Source organism: Mirounga angustirostris, unplaced genomic scaffold (genome assembly GCF_029215605.1).
Source record: "Mirounga angustirostris isolate CCGP_5_RB_7025 unplaced genomic scaffold, mMirAng1.0.hap1 SCAF_4, whole genome shotgun sequence".
NCBI lineage: Eukaryota > Metazoa > Chordata > Mammalia > Carnivora > Phocidae > Mirounga > Mirounga angustirostris.
This window is the reverse complement of record NW_026991712.1, coordinates 173048141-173066116: the sequence shown is the minus strand read 5'-3', so window position 1 is coordinate 173066116 and position 17976 is coordinate 173048141. Positions and strand designations below refer to the sequence as shown.

General features: G+C 36.2%; 1 protein-coding gene across 5 annotated transcripts in view; it reads right to left on the bottom strand.

The window, feature by feature from the left end:
• Window positions 1-2830: 2830 nt before the first annotated feature.
• Window positions 2831-17976, bottom strand: part of HNRNPR (heterogeneous nuclear ribonucleoprotein R) — a 34836-nt gene continuing 19690 nt past the window's right edge. For 3 of the 5 annotated variants that reach the window (XM_054513080.2, XM_054513078.2, XM_054513077.2), the window contains 5 exons: window positions 16592-16726; window positions 13498-13713; window positions 8873-9022; window positions 6646-6767; window positions 2831-6512 (listed from right to left, as the gene is read on the bottom strand). In XM_054513080.2, coding sequence (XP_054369055.1) covers window positions 5900-6512; window positions 6646-6767; window positions 8873-9022; window positions 13498-13713; window positions 16592-16726 — 1236 coding nt within the window. In that variant the 3' untranslated portion in view covers window positions 2831-5899. Of the gene's footprint in view, window positions 6513-6645; window positions 6768-8872; window positions 9023-13497; window positions 13714-16590; window positions 16727-17976 lie in introns of all 5 variants that reach the window. The other 2 variants (XM_045898476.3, XM_064589774.1) reach the window with 1 other exon arrangement.

The following is a 17976-nucleotide window of genomic DNA, read 5'->3' as shown; positions in this document are numbered from 1 at the left end:
TACTCCTTCCCACTCCTTCACTGTCTTCCTTCAAATCGGTACCCGATACCTAGTACTGAATTTGAAGACAGGACTCCATTTGACCACAAAAGTCTCAATTACAGAACTACTGAACCTGTTTTGCACAATCGAAACCATCACACCCCACCCAAAATCACCAACACAACATTTTGAACATGTTAGATTTTATTAAAAATATTTAACATTGTACAAATATTCCAATACAGTTATGGTACCTGGACACTGTACCAAAAGCACGATTTTTATTAATCTGCCGATTAAGTGGTCTTGCAAATGTACCTACTTTAATATTCTCATATTACTGTATGCATATAGCAATGTTAATGTTCACAGGAGCTTTCAGCTCAATCATAGAAATAGCCTTACAACACAGTACTAAAGATCTTAGTAGGATTTGTTAAAGTACAATTCTACCTATGTTACTGAACAGGCTAGAGAAGTTCCTTTTGCCCAACCATTATAAATGAGAAATCAAGAAAAGCAATGTTCATGGGATCCTGACAAAGTTACTACATAAAATGAAAGCCCCTGTTTGTATTTGAGGAATTTAAGCTGTCCCCCCACCCCACAATGTCTCCTCTCCTGATCCCATGAAATGCATTTTGTTGTCAGTGTATCAAAGCCAGTAACCAGACTTTGTGCTGCAAAGATGAACCCGTCAGAATTACTTGAGTGTTCCTACTGCTTACTATCAAGCTTTCCAAAAAGCACATTATTAGTGCAATCTTTATCATCTTTTCTATCACTGGTACAGCATAGAATGTGTCAGAAGAGAAACAAGTACCTCAACAAAATGATGCAATCACTGCAATTCTTAAAGTATAATTTCATTGTAACGACCTACAAGTAGTCTACAACAAAGCTTACAGACAAGATTTCAGGATACTGACTAGCACGGTTAACACCTAAGAGATTCTTCCTAGACTGATACATTCAACCTTTACAAAGGAGGTATAGGAATATTTAGGAGGTTCTTCAGGCATGAATATTCGTAACTACCTTTAATCAGTGATTATGTCATATTACAACTATTTTTTATATGTTATGGTCAGAAATGCTTAGTTATTAAATTTCCTTGATTTATACTTTACTATCATGGAATCCTCTACTATGAGAGATTTTAATCTTTTAAGTATCATCTAAAAATTGACTAATTCAACCAATACCCACTAATCCCAACAGCTCTCCTGGGTTTCAGACAAAACACAAGTTGTTTATAGATTTATGGTTTTGCTATGTTCAAGGTCTAATATTTAGCTATGTAATGTCCTCTTGACCCAAAGTCGTCGTATCAAATGTATTTTTAAAACAAGCCCTCTCCTGTTTGTGAAATTACTCTAACTTTTAAGTTCCATTTTACAATGCTAAAATTTTTTGGAAGATTTAAAAAATAATTTCTCCTAGTGTTTAAATCCTCCATCCTATCAACACCTTCTACTTTTACTATCAGCGTGCAATACACGTCTCTTAAGATGCATTATGTGCTAATCTACCCAATAAAAATGCAAACATAAAGAAGTTAGAGGAATTGAAACCACAGTAAAATAAAGCAAATTTACTGTCTAAAAGACTTCAGAATCTTGTAAAGTGTCTATTTCGATCACCTAAAATATACCCTGAGTATTTTATTACTTCATACTTGCAGACCTTTCCTGCTAACTATAATTTGAGAATAAAAAGTATGAAGTAGTTATTATATGTTCCTATTAAGAACTAAATTATTTAATATTAAAGTCTTACTTGTCTACAAGGCCAACATAAATGCCCACTTATAAAATATGGGCATTCTCCCACACTTAATGTCCCACTACTGATAAAAAAAAAAATAGGAAAAAAAAATTTCTTACCAACAATTCCACTGGTTATCGTCCCCAGCGAACCCCACCTAGCAAGTCGACATCATGACATGTCAGGTCAGGGCAGCCTCAACCTCGCTTCCCTGATAGTCAGGTGATAAAAGGAAGGAGTTAAAACAGGAAAAGTACACTTGCAGATTTCTGGATAACATCTGAAAATGGTTAAAAAACAAAAACAAAACAAAACAAAAAACCCAGAGCTTCTGGTAACCTCTAAATAAAAAATACGTAAGTATATATATTTAAAAAGAAAAAAACTATTCTAGAAAGATTAACAGTAACTATTTCAAATTAAGTATTTATATTAATTACCGACCAATACATTAAATATGCAGTATTTTTAAGGCTTGGTGTTTGCATTTCAAAATTCAGAACTAATTCACAAACTTCTAGTGCAAAAGTAAACATGCCTGGTTAGTGGATTTGTCATTCTGAATTCTCTAATGAGTCACCCAATCCACGGGCTTACTGAGAACTAAGTTAACAGAAGCTCCCATTCTTAGAGAAACATAAACACACTTATAAATCCAGTGCACTCTTTCTATAAGGCTTTTTCTTAGCTTACTTAAAAGAGATGCCACACAATAAGGGACAACACTAACATTATCATTTCTTCCACATACTTCAGTTGGTTTTAAGAATACCAGATAATTCAGTGTAACAAAATTCTCTTTGGAAAAATCAAAACTGCAAATTTTAACATATGTAGAAGTCTTTATGATTGACAAATAATAGCCTTATAGCAAGTATTTACTGGAAGGGTTCTGGATTTTACAAATAATACACAATTAATAAAACGTAGGTATGATTATCCAAATGGGCAGGAGGCAAATGATGTAATGAGTTTCCAGAATATTATGTGGCTTTATGCTAGGAATGGAATTTTATGTCCCTTCTTTTGGAATTTAAAATAGAATTTATTTTGACGCATGCTGATCTTTTTAAAAAGAGGGTTCACCTCCTAAGTCAGATTTCAAATGAGAGAAAAATTGCTTACTAACAGAAAGCATTGGGCTTTCTTATGCAGAATAACCCTAGTAACTAAGAAAACTGAAAAACAATTATGCTGAACTCTTTGCTTAAAAAAACTAACTACAGAACCATATTAACTCAATTTCCATATCAATTGATCAAATAAACTTGGATTTATTAGAAATCTGGCAACTTATTAGAACTTTTTTGCTTTTAAAAAATTAAAACACCGTCATTTAAATACATACATTTAAGCAACTGCTATAAATGAGTGATCAAATAAAAATTAGCATTCCATTATGGGAAAAGGGTGTATTTAGGTCAGTCTTAGGAGGGTACCTACAAAGAAGAGGCTGGCCTCAATATGAAGTAAATATATTTCCCAACACACATTACTGTAGCAGGCTCATAAGTAAAAGCAAATGAATTAGGTTGGGGAACAAAAAAGATGGCGTAAGAGCAGGAAATGAAATTTCCCAGAACTCATTAAAAAAAATTCATTAAAATAAAACAGCTAATGAAAATCTAAAATAAAGACATCCTAAATGGCATTTTTCAGGCTTATGTATTAGACTTTTAGATTTATTTCTGTGAAAGTTAAGCTCTGAATCTCTTTTCTCTGAATGCTGCTACAGAGTTTACAAGATACAAACAAGGGAGAAAGCTCTAAAGTGAGACTTAATGTTCAAAAAGTTGTGTTTTTCTGTGAAATAAAATAGCTATAAAAAACTTATAAAGCAATATTAGAGGGCCATCTCTTAGACATATTTTAATAGGTGAGAGTAAAATATTATTTGCAATTAAAGGAAAGGATTTTGACATGGAACCCAAGTTTTAGTCTTATGTTTTTGCTAGGGTTTATATTTTAGGATGGGTAGGGGAAGTACAATCAGTTACTTTTTCAGAATCACTTCTTTACCCATTCCTAATTTTCTCCATTAACTCTGTATCTGGTAACATCTAATTTTAAAGAAATACAAACAAATCAAATTTTACTTGTAGATGCTTTCTTCTTTCCAAGAAAAATCAGGATTTAAGTCTAATTAAGGCTTATAGTTAGAGTAACTACAAATTGTATTTTCAAAGTTTAAAAGCAGCATTTAAAGAATGTTTGGTGTCTTTACTTACATACATGGGCATAAGAAAAACAACTGGATCTAAGCTTTACCAAACAGATACCCATGTTAATTTGGAACTACTATACAACAGACTATATATAATTCCTTTATGAGTTTCCAAAAACACAAGAAGAATATTAATAAGGCCTGTTAACTTACTGAACTACATAATAAAGTGTATTTTTAAAGAGAAATGAAATAGAGACTTTCATCAGTAAATATTAATTTTCTTACTTGAAATCAAAAGACAAGCCATGAAACCCAAAATATGATCTAAGCACGCTCATAAGGAATTAACTGGCTTATGATCCTGAGATCTACTACTGCTGTCATAAAAGACACCAAACAGGAACAAAACACAAAATAATGGTGTGCCCATTTTAATTATTCCCTAAATGCCTTATTTTTATAATTTAAAAACATTTTAGACCCACCTAGGAGTAAAACGGAAGGGAAAATTTTATGGTAATTTGAATGTGATCCAGACTTTTCTGCACTATAAAGTTTGGATTCTTTTGTTCCTCTTATTCTCAAACAAAACTGTCATTACAATAATTCAGAATTTCTAAAGGAAACAGGGAAATAGATGTTATAACTCCGGCCAACAAAAACTTTAGCCAGGAGGGTAGTAAAAAAATAAAAAGTATTAACAGAAAGTCACAAGTATGACTAGTGGACATTTTTAAGCCTCTCTTATAAAGGCATGAGTGCTTCTTACGTAGCAATAGGAAATTATATTCCTAAACCAGTAACTGAAGTGGTAGTCACGATCACGTATACTACAACTGAAGTTTAGTCCGCAGTGCAATTGACGCCACAGTACTAACATTTTTTCCTGTTATACATTCACTTATCCAGCAAATAAGGTCTCCAGTCAACAAATTATCCTTTATAGAAAGAATGTGGGTCAAAAATAAATTGCAGTCTGCTTCCCCAACCCCATTTTATTTAACGCAAATTATCCAATGCCTGCAAGAATGTTCAAAAGCCTTTGAACCTGTTTTTATAAAAATAAAGGATAAATTTTCAAAATCAGAAGAGACTATGAGAGAACACCAATCAATAAAGTGCTATTTGGAATAAATACTAGAATTTAGACTAATCCTCAGTCTGATAGCCACGATACATATTGGAATAGACAAGAAATTTTGCATGAATTTGATCACTCACATAGGCAGTTATAATTTGAAAACAATATTCCTTGCAAAGGATTACGAATAAAATAATGTTTTAGGACACAATTGAATTTGAAATAGGTAATGTTTTGAATAGATTTTTTAGTTTTATTGAAATCTTACATGAACAAGAAATTGGAAATACAATCACATCAAAGAACAAATTGTCACGGCTTTTGACGTTTAAGCCAAACAAATTTTGTAGGGCAGATTTCAAAAAGGTGTGAAGTTATAACAATTTAAAAACACAGTTAACCTACTTCTAGGAATGCAAAACATACAATCATAGGTTATTTTCAATACAAGAAAACTTAAATTTGTTTGCTTTAATTTCTTAAAACTACTAAGACAAAGCACTAGCTTGTATTTTTATTTACAGCATACTCCATACTCCTGTGTAATCTATCCCAAATCCAAAAAAATGAAACTGTCCAAAACCAAAGGTTCTGCAAAATCATGATTTAACAGTGTGCTCAGCTTGTTTTTGAAGCTAAAATGAAGCCTGAAACGATAAAAGCATTGTAACCCCCAGAATAAGGGAACTCTGCAAGCCCAATAATGTCCAAGAGCATTTATGAAAAGAGGAAAAAAAAAATAAAAAGACTTGAGTATATATACAATAGTGATTTCTTCAGCCCAATACAAATGGCAGCAAATTGCTACTTAAAAGATGAAACAGTTAAGCCAATTTTTTTTGAAGAATGTAGATCTAGAGCCAATCGGATCTTGCCAATATCATTTTCAAGCCCTCACTTGTCTATTTCCACTGTTGCCCATAAGTATCCTGATAAAATTCCTGGTTGTCATTATTGTAACCATAGTTACCAGAATAGTCACCACCTTGCTGAAGCGGCTGCTGAGCGATGGGTTGGGAACCCCAGTTCTGTTGGTTGTTGGTCTGACGGCGCTTGGAATCAGGTTGGTTGTACCCATCTGCCTTTCTCTTGCCTCCTACATTGCCCCCACGATTGCCCCGAGATCCACGGGAACCACGGCCTCTCTGCTGTTGTGCAGGACCCCCTCTGCCACCCCTAGAGCCTCTTGGTGGTCCCAAAGGTGCCCCCCTCTGTGAATAGCCAGCTCTACCTCTTGGAGGTGGTGCTCCCCGCCCCCTTGGTGGTGGTGGAGCACCTCGCCCTCCCCTTCCTCCTCCTCTTCCTCTTACTGCATAGCCATCATCATAGCCGTAGTAGGGATCTTCATAGCCTCCACGATAGTCGTGATAATCATAACCATAGTAATCATCATAGTAATCTTCATAGCCATAGTAATCTGGAGGGTAGCCATATCCACCTCTCCCCCCACCACGACCCCGACCTCTAATTGGAGGTGGCATACGAGGAGGAGGGTGATAGTAATAATCTTCATACCTAGCAATGGAAGGAAGGGAGAAAAGAAAAAACAAATTAGCTTACTTCAAGACTATTCCTGAATTTTTATTAAGTTGATCTCTATTACCAACTTATTCTTTGTTCAGATGTATTTACTAAAATGTAGACTCACGCAGTGCTTCTGGAAGCCTGTCTAGCAGCTTGGCGCTCTTTCCTTTTCTTGTCTGGTGGCTTGGCTAAGACTATTTCAATTTCTTCCCCTTCTATTTCCTTGCCATTCATTTCATCCATGGCCTATACAAAATTACAAAAATAAATTTATTTTGCAAGTAAAAATTAATACTTTAAAACATAATTACATAGACATACCTGTGCCAATTAATAAAAAATTTACTTCACAACTATTTTAATTGGCAAAAGAATCTAGCCACGAAGAAAAAAATACAAAGTACTTATTTCCCTCAATCTTACCTTCTTACATGTAAATTATATTGAAAACAAAACTGATGTCCTACTCTTATATTTAAAAAAATAAAAGGGCTTCCAGAGCTGCCTATCACTGCTCCTTAATCCTGAATAACTAACCTCTCTAGGTTGAGCCATACCAAACAAGCAAATCCCCATCTGGGAAAAGTGCCGTAATTAACACAAACTTTTCAGGACTCAAATTTTAAAATAAAAACATGACGTTCAACATGTAAATCTGAAACTGCTCTTCCATAAAAATCTTAAAGATCTGAAAGACAAATGAGGTTACTGAATGAAGTTATCAGTGAAACTGAACAAGAACCAAAAAATGCCTACGTTTCCTCCACAACACTTCACCTAAACATACTTCACCTGAACAGTTAAGAGCAGAGCCCAGAACAGGCGTGGACTAATGAAGACTTGAGTATTCACCTGGAAAGCAGTAATCAAAAGCATCCTATGCTCTAGTCCCTTGTCTATGTTGTTCCACCTAACAGCCTCTGCCATACATCCAAGTTCAAGTAACCCAGCAACAAAATATCACACCTCCTTGCCACAGCATTTCTGCTTCCCTACACAAACCTTTTTCTCTCCGGACAAACAGAATAAAATGCTCTATCCATGAAGAACATTCAGAGATTTACAAGCATCTAGACAAAGATTAAATCAGTCCCCTTCTACATGCTAACTGCTCCCCTTTACCACATTAGCTTTTGGCTACTTCACCTAAAGCAACTAAGTAAGTCCACAGAAGCTTCCCAGTTGCTGACTTATTTTGTAATTTCAGAGACTTCTTTGGCAAACCACCCTACCAGTTTTTATACTTTTCAGTTAGAGACAACCAGTTATTTAATAACAACTGAATGAAAAGTATTTAGAAGGTATCAATTAGTTATCCGTGTTTCATACCACTGGCAATTTCAGAAACCAAGCATTAAATTCTGCACTAAGTTGTGAATTTTTAAAGCAATGCTGTCTCACTAATTGGCTTTCATCAAAAAGCAAACCAATAAATTCTAACTAGTCCAAAGATTCTATGAGGCACAGTTTAAAGCAAATATCCTGGGCAGGAAACAGAAAACTGCTTGAATTAGAGGGGGCACCACTTCAACAGACGATGCAGAAAAAGGACCAGGCCTGAGTCACTGAGGATTTTGAACCTACCTCCCCAAATAAAAAACTTTTGTTAGTATTTTGTCTTCTCTTCCCCACTGGGAAAGGTAAGAGGAAAAAGAAACTACAAATTTTACCCATGAAAGATGCTGCTGATCCATTATCAGCAGAAAAGAGCACAGGTATTCAGGTTTTACCCTCTAGCCACCACATGAAAATACTTTTTTCACACTTTTTGTTACTATCATCAAATCGACTCTTATATGCAAGAAATATATATCTCTAACAACTACTGAAACCAGCAACACAGTTAATACTACTAGAATTCTGCAATGACTGAAGAAAGGCAAATCGATGAAGGACTAACCACTCTCTCAGAACCCATCTGCTGAATTCAATATGCTGTGCTGTGTGTAAAGTCACGTACACTACTCTGGGTCTTTCACAGGTCCACAAACTAAGGTAAACAAAGTAGTTACAATACGATTCATTACCTCTTTACCATTTACAGCAGCTAATTACTATACCTTGTAATATTTCCAGGGCATCATGCTATCAAATCTTAGGCTTACAAAAACAATACAGAGATTAAAAATAACTTGCCTGAAATCACAAACCCAGTTAGTAATAATCAGGCTTTGAAATATGAAATCTTACCTGTTACACTACTACCACTTCACAGATTATTAAAAGAAAGTTCCAGAGTTCGGGAAAAGCTGAAAACCAATTTTATTTCAGTTTTTAAGGTCATTTTATGTGTTTAGCGAGTTTCAACAACAAAATTCAAGTATCAAGAAGCAAAATTTCAAAATCTCTACCTTAACAGCTGCTCCTCTGTCTTCAAAATGAACAAATGCATAATCTTTCAACTTCTTCACTCGCTCAAGTTTTCCAAATTCAGAAAATGACTTTTCCAGTATTTCTTCTGTCACTGTAGTAGCCAAGTTTCTCACAAATAAAACTTTCACCTAATACAACAAATACACAAAATTGGCAATGGCTACTTAATTTTAGCTGAAGTCTTATGTTAATGTATTTCTTCCTATCCTCACAGCAGGCTTTCCTTCTCAAAAACATTAAATAATAAAGCTGCATCATAGAAAGTATAAAAAATGACAAGAAAATTATTCTGTCAATTACCAATTTATATAGATTATCGGTTCCTTCTCCTGCCCTGTCATTAAAGTAACTAACACTGAGGTGCCTGGGTGGCTCAGTCGGTTAAGTGTCTGCTTTTCGGCTCAGGTCATGATCCCAAGGTGCTGGGATTCAGCCCCACATCGGGGTCTCTGCGCAGTGCGGAGCCTGCTTCTCCCTCTCCCTCTGCTGCTTCCCCCGCCTGTGCTCTCTCTCTCTCTCTGTCAAATAAATAAATAAAATCTTTAAAAATAAATTCTAAAAAAAATAAATAAGAATAAAGTACCTAACACTGAATAGAACCTTCAAGGAACCAACAGGAAATTACTAAGTTTATTCACAAATTTAACAGGTCCCTAAGTACCAACTGAAACAACATGTTTTGGGGTTTTGCTCCCCACCGAACTAAGTTAATTCTAAAGTTCATATGAAAAAAATAAACAAGAATAGTCAGGAAAAAAATTAACAAAATTCAGAGACTAGCCCTACCAGATATAACAAACTATAATGCTTAAATCACTGAAACAGTATAGTGTTCACTTGGATAAGAATAAAAGCTGGGGGGTGCCTGGCTGGCTCAGTCAGAGGGGCATGTGACTTTTGATCTCAGGGTTGTGAGTTCGAGCCCCACACTGGGTGTAAAGATTACTTAAAAACAAAATCTTAAAAAAAAAAAGTTGGATTCATACCTCAGACTATATACCAGGATAAACTCCAAATAGATCAAAAATTTTTAAATGGGTGGACAGGGGCAGATATGGGGAGACTGAAAAATATTAGAAGAAAATAAAGGTGGGGCGCCTAGGTGGCTCAGCTGGTTAAACATCTGCCTTTGGCACAGGCCCTGATCCCAGGATCCTGGGATCAAGTCCCACATCGGGTTCCCTGCTCAGCGGGGAGTCTGCTTCTCCCTCTCCCTCTGCCTGCCGCTCTCCCTGCTTGTGCTCTCTCTGTCAAATAAATAAATAAGTAAATAAATAAATAAGTAAAATCTTAAAAAAAAAAAGAAGAAAGAAAATAAAGGTAATTCCTTTACATAACACTGCTCCAAGGAAGGCTTTGTGATTTAAAAAGCATGATAAAATTTAACTACTAGAAATAAATGGCTTTCACATGGCAAAAAGTGCCGGAAGTGGAGCCAAAAGACAAATGACTTCTATCACAAAGAGTTAATCTCTATTTTTTTAATATCAGAGCTCCAGAAAATAAGAAAAAGCTTAATGGAAAACTGAATAGAAAGATATGCAAAATTCATGAATACCGGGCTCATACAAAGAAACACAAATGGTCCTTCAACATATTAAAAACTTAAACCCAAATCATTATGGCTTTGAGATATATCATTTACCAAACGGGCAAAATCCAAAAATATGATCATACACTATTTTGACAAGGATGAGGAAAGTGGGCCTCTTGCACTTTGCTGGTGGGAGGGTAAATCGGTACAGGGGGAATATGGCAATATCTTAGTAATTACAGATGCATGTACTCTGTGGCCCACGATTCTCTCTCTGAGAATCTATCCTACAGATATATCTGTACTTTTATCAACTGACAAGATACAAGCTAATTCACCACAGTATTGTAGTAATAAAAGATCAGAAACAACCCAGTGCCCAGCCAGTTGAATATAGTACAGTATATCTACACAAGGGAATATTATATAGCCATAAAAATGAGGAAGTGCTCTAAGAGCGGATATGAAGAGACTGCCAAGATAAACTGTTGGTTAAGACATTTCCCCCTTTTCTACATCTCTGAAATAGGGATCCAACTTACAGTCAATGTGACATGCAAGCGCTGTGTCATTTAATTGGCAACATTAAATAATTTCTTAGTGGTACACATAACAGTATACTACCTTAGAGCTAATGAACTAGGACAGTGAATAAAGCAAATATAGATTAGTGTATGCAGTAGGTTACCTGTAACCATCATGTAAAAAGTCAGGAAAGTAAGAATAAATACTCATATTTGCCCGTATCTGATCTACTAAAACTGGGAGTGTACTGGGGACGAGGGAATGCAGGAGATGGAGCTAGGTCCAAGTGGGACTTCTTTGTCTATACCTTTCTACGTAATTTTGATTTTTGAACTAAGAAACTATATTACCTATTCAAAGAAAAAAATTAACACACCCACTGAATAAATTATTACCTCAGATAAAGGGGTATGTGAATAAAAATTATTTGGGGGCGGGTATTAATTCAAGAGCGGGAAAATCTAACACTGTCCACCTCCACCTTCTTTATCTTTGCAGTCTTGTCACAGAGGTCAAACTCTACGTTATGCAGCCCTCAGTTGGTTTACTGTTTTTTTAAACTCAACACAGATCTATTTTTTTTTTGAGATGAAACCAAACACACTACATAAAAATTACTTGTTGAAGTTTGTTTAAAATATTCAATAGGAAAAAGTCCCTTTAAGAAAGATACATGTAGGGACGCCTGGGTGGCTCAGATGGTTAAGCGTCTGCGTTCGGCTCAGGTCATGATCCCAGGGTCCTGGATCGAGCCCCACATCAGGCTCCTGGCTCAGCGAGGAGCCTGCTTCTCCCTCTCCCTCTGCCTCTCTCCCTGCTCATGCTTTCTCTCTCTCTCTCTGTATGTGGGTCTCAAATGAGTAAATAAAATCTTAAAAAAAAAAAAAAAAGAAAAAGAAAGATACATGTATGCTCTTAGGTTTTGGTTGATTATAAAACTGACCCAACTTGGCAAAAAATCTTCAATGGATTACAACACTGATAATGTTAACAGCAGAAGGGCAGAACTCTAACCCACCCTCCAATTCAGAAAATAATAAAGGAATTAGTATTAGTCAATCAAATTTATTCAATCAGTATTACTCAAGTTTACAGAGGCCTCCTTTCCATTCTGAAAGTTGTTTATGATCTAGGAAGAATAGTTCTTAGAATAAAATGTTGAGGTTTTCTAATCCTATAAAAGTTTAGGATGCATTTCAATCTGAAAGGTTACAAGAGGTATGTGAAAGTGTCGAAACAAATCACCAGTATACTACACTTTAGATTTTCTGGGGATTTTATTTGCCATTTATAATGTGTAATATATTTATACTGCTATTTTAAACATGTTTTTACAGAAAAAGCAATACAAACTCTATTGTTTCTACAAAGCAGTTTGAAATTTTAAGGGTTCTTAACAGATTTACCCAATTCCAAGAGGACATCCAAGTTCAATAGGTTTGCCCAAAGTCACAATTGTATTAGAAAAAACAAATGGAATTAAAATCCAGTTAGTAAAAAATAAAAATAAAATCAGAGCTATTTAAATTTCCAGTCCCTTTCCTTAACACAAATCTATTCAAGGAACATGAGAAAAAGACACTGAGCGGCACATCTGAGAGCCTCTCTGGTTCATTCTCAGTGATCTTCTCTAAACTGAAGATGTCTCTGCCTACAAAACTCGATCACACTCCAAATTAATTAGAGTGAAGAGCACCTGCTCAGAACCTGGAATAAAAAGCTTCAGAGAAAGACTTCTCAGTCTAGGAGAATTCAACCACCAATTTATGGTCATCACAGAGTTGCTGCCTCACCAAGAAGGGAAGAGACACACCAAAATACTCAAAAATTCACTAAAAACAGCAGAGATGCAACTCTGATGAGTCCCTTCAGAACCAGGAATCACCCAAAGGAAAGCCTAACAATGAGGACTCATGGCACCATTATTTACCAGGCAGAGATCAAGGCAATGCAAACATAAGGCTTAGGAGGAAAGTGAGGGCCTGCCACAGGACATGCCATACATATTTTGCCAATATCACATAATAGCAAACATGATAACCCTTTGCCTTTCTTCATGGAGACGACAGTCTAAGGGAACTTAATCATGAATTTAAAAAAGAAACAAAAAAGAAAAAGAAAAATCAGTTATAAATCTAAATAAATTATCAATGGCCATGTAATAAAAGTCATAGTATGGTCAATGAAGATTACAATTCATAATCTCCAAAAAACATTACTTCTGTCTTTATTCAACAAGACCCTTTTTTTAAACCTCTGTATCCCTCCTAGTGCCTAGCACTAAACAAATTCTCAGTGTATATGGAAATACTTAAGGAATTTCATTTCAGTTCCTTTTGCACATTTAATCTCCAGGAAAAGGGATGATTAATAGAAATTTCTAGATACCAAGACAGACTACTAAGTTTGGTATTAAAGCAGATCCTAGAATTAAGATCAAGAGCTATAATCTGTATTTATCATAAAACTTTTAAAAGTTGAGCTTTACTCTGAGTACAAAATTTAAATAATAATCTCACCCCCATCCCAAGCAACTGCATTTACCTTAGCCATGACTTCTGGATCTGGTTCTTCCACAGGGTCAGCCCATTCAACTGTAACTACATTTCCCCATACTTTTACTTTTCCACTCATCAGCCGGCGTCTGGCTTGTGCTGCTGACTTGTGATCCTCATATTCAAGGAAGCAGAACCCCCGATTCTTCTTTTTGTCATCGGGTTGATGATAGAGAATAACGTCCACCAAACCCTCTGTTAAACCAACAGCCAGATATATAAGCCAAAAGCATCCACCACACATCTAGCGATTAGGCAGACCTAAATCCATTTGCCGAAGAGCAAAAAATATTGAAGAAGCCTCAAAATGATTCCCTAATTACCTAGTAGACAATTAAATCAGCATTGTTAGATATGGATTGTGAAACAATATTTTACGTTTCTTTTTAATTTTGGGGGGGTCCTGAGGGTACAGCCATAAACAACAGGTCCAGTTACTGTATTCTGATGTATAACATTCTACCATGTTTTAGAGTGTTTGATACAACATGACCTTGTAATTTATAAAAACACTACCAAGGAATTTAAAAATCAAATTATTAATATTAATTGAAAAGAACTTACATTCAACCAAGTAATCATGACCAAAAATCATCCTTGGATCTAAATTAAAAGTTACTGTTTTTACCAAGAATGAAAATGATTGCTGGGGCACCTGGGTGGCTCAGTTGGTTAAGCGTCTGCCTTCAGCTCAGGCCATGGTCCCGAGGTCCTGGGATCGAGCCCCACGTCGAGCTCCCCGCTCAGCAGGGAGTCTGCTTCTCTCTCTCCCTCTTCCTCTGCCCCCCACCCCCAGCTCATGCTGACTCTCTCGTGCTCGCTCTCTCAAATAAATAAATAAAATCTTTAAAAAAAAAAGAAAATGATTGCTAAATATTGGTGTCCCCCTGGTCTTAGTCCTGTGTTCTCATCTTTCCACACATGTTCTTTCTAGGCAGTATCAGCTAGTTTGTATTTTTAAAAGCTATCTATATCCTTAAGAATGCTTACATTTTATTTCTAGTCCAGACTTCCAAAATTGCAGTTACCGCTCCCCAAATCTGTCTTCTCTACTTCCCTAATAAACAGTACCATCTCCTGGTTCTCAAGCCAGAAACTGAAGACTCATTCTTGATTTCTTCCTTTACTTTCTTTCCTTTATTCCCCTACCCAATTCAGAGCCCATCTACTTCTTTCCACCTTCACAGCTATTACCCTAGTCCAATCTTCTATCCAAATTACTGTGATAGCCTCAACTAATTGATTAGCTTCTACTCTGAAGCCCCTCAAACCATTATCCATATGGCAGTAGAGATAATATTCTGTAAACATGAAACAGACGGTACTCCCTGCTTGGGATCTTTAAATACCTTCTCATTCTACAAAAATTAAATCTAAACTCCTTACAAGGTCCACAAAAGCCTTGCCTACTTCATCTAATTCTACAGTAATTTTAACAACACTGGCCTTTTCTCAGTTCCTGTAATACACCAAGTTCTTTCTTGCCTCAGAGACTTAGCATGTGTTGCTCTCTTGGAATGCACATCCCTCTGCTCTTTGTTATGCTACATCCTCCTCATTCTTCAGGTCTTGCTTGAAATGTCATCTTATCAGAAAAGCCTTCCATAACCATCAAAAGAGAGATAATAGCTATTCTCTAGCTAGTATCCTTTATTTCCCTCTTCTTAGGGCTCACCACAATGTGTAAATATTTCTTTAATTTTTTTTTTGTCTTATCTCCTTTCCCAGAATGTAAGCTCTACAAGGGCAGAAAACAGATCTTATTCACCACTGTATCCCAGCACATAACACAATGGCACCACTTTAACAGGCACTGGATAAACACCTGCTGAAGGAATGAATAAACGAGTAAGAAGTCAGAAAGGAGCTGATAGGTGATAAAGTGATGAGGTCAAAGAACTGCACCATCTGGAGCCTGTGACCAACACAACTGTGATGGATAGTGGCAGTGGTTACAAAGCAGAACGCTAGAAATCAAGATTTTGGAGTGGGTAGAATTTCTGGCAGCAAGATCCAGAATGTGATCTGGATGTGGGGGAGCTGAAGTAAAGAACTGGAGATGAGGTGGTCATAAAACTAGGAGGCTAGGGGACTGGACAGTCATCCATGTACATACATGTTAAAGGGACTACAAATAAGTCAATTTAGGACAGAAGAGCAAGACTAGGAGCCAAAAGCAATCTTCAATTAATGAAAGACTGACTCCAGAAAGGCAACAGATGACAGCATCAAGGAAGGAGAAAGGACAGTGTATCCGGAGGACAAAACATGGCTTTTATGAGGGGAAGTAATGGTCTAAATCAGGGTTTTTTAGACCATAACTAGAATGAGTATATCTCTACCCACATTTAAAAAAAATGAAATGGGGCGCCTGGGTGGCTCAGTCGGTTAAGCAACTGCCTTCGGCTCAGGTCATGATCCTGGAGTCCCTGGATCGAGTCCTGCATCGGGCTCTCTGCTCGGCAGGGAGTCTGCTTCTCCCTCAGACCCTCCCCCCTCTCATGTACTCTCTCTCTCTCTCATTCTCGCTCTCTCAAATAAATAAATAAATCTTTAAAAATAAATAAATAAATAAATAAATAAATAAAATGAAATGGAACAGGGAAGATCACACTAAATCATGTAAAATAAGTGAAAGTACAGTTCTGTTAAATTTTGTTTCAGTTATAAATGTATACAGACCTGTGATGTAAAATGTACTTCTCAATCAACTCCATGGATTTAGAATTGGAAATTTTGAAAAATCTGATCTAGACAAGGCAACAGGAAGGAGGAGGAGAAGAACTCTCATCCTCTTGGCCCTAAAACACGCTGAATGTTGGCAAGCCTTCACTGGAGGCTACAAGGCAAAGACTCCGGCAAAAGCTAAGGATCAATTAAGGCACAGAAGTAAGGGGACATTCCAAGAAATTAAGGATATAAGGAACATGCTTAGACCAAACCGCTGTAAAGCAGAAAGGAGGCAATTCAGACACTGAAGATTTAAATTTTTAGATTAATATACACTTCCTTTTTTTGTACTTATAAAATAGTACCACATATTTCCCAAAACTAACTTCTACTAAATACATTTTTGTTTTACCTGTGACTTTACTGAATTCTTCCAGAATGTTTTCCTTGGTCTTATTCTTCGGAATTGATCCAACAAAAAGCCTGTTGTTTGCCACAGAAATGCACACTCCAAGGTGTTTACCAGGGCGAATTTCATAGCTGTCACACTGCAAGGAAGAAAAGAACCAGATACCCCACAACCATCCCAAACTCAGGACAACTGATCTCAACCTAAAAAATTCAACAATATAAGGTCAAACACTTCCTGCTTCACAAACTCACTGAGTTCCCTCATGCTTACCATTATAAAAATGTGTATTTTAAACCTTGTTACGGTCTCTCACCTTAGTTTGGTTTTGTTAACTTTCACTGCTCTTCTGGATATAAATGACTCAATTATTCACTTTATTTTTAAAAACACCTTATGCCGTATTTCAATGTTATCTATCTGAAAAATTTTCCAGAGAATTTCAGAAAAAGTACCCAAGACTGATCATTCAGGATTCTTGGAGATAAAATTAGATGCACATAAGCCAAAAGCAAAATAACAATAGTCAACAACTATGTGTAATCAATAAAAAGAAATTCAGAAGAATTTCACATTCTACACAAAACACAGTACTCTGAACGTATACATGAAAAGTTTTAAACTGCACATCAAACACAATACCTTCAAAACTATATGACATGACAGGAAATTAAAAAGGCTTTATTTAAATCACTATGGTGACAGTTTCCTTGATAAACTTGAGCTTGTTAGACTTTCACATTACTTACCCATTAGCTTACTAAAAGATATGTGATTATTAAAAAATAAAAATCTCCATACATTGCCAAAAATAAGGAAATAAGGCTTTGAAAATTTCTCAGGAAAAGCAAGTTGGAAGGAAAAGTTCTTAATAAAAACTAAAATCTGGGTCAAGCTAGAAGTGGAACTAATTTAGAAGTGATTCATGAAACCAAAAGCCCTGGTGAAAGGATACGCATTCTAGAAGGATTGGAACTAGACAAAGCGAGGCTTTTAAATGTCTGGCAAGAGTAAGCAAAAACGACGACACGGTTATTTTAAGTCACTGACGTAGCTGTACCAACACAGGCGTGAAGGCATTTCTCCTTCGCAGAACTCGCTACGACTCCTACCGCTACTCGCAGCAGTACTACTGTGCCACTAAGCACAAAGGGGGAAAGGCAACTACTAGATGACAGAAGACGGGCTATAAAATAGTAAAAAAGGAGAGAAGGACTGAAGGCAGAGGAGACTGAAGGGCCTGAAAACAAAATCTAGAGAAGAACAGGCATATACTTAGAAAATAAACTGTATGATTAGGTTGTGACAAAAAGAAGAGTCTCAATCATTTCCTGAATTGTGTCCTAAAAGTCACTGTCACCCAGTTAGGTTCCCCAGAACCCATCCCAG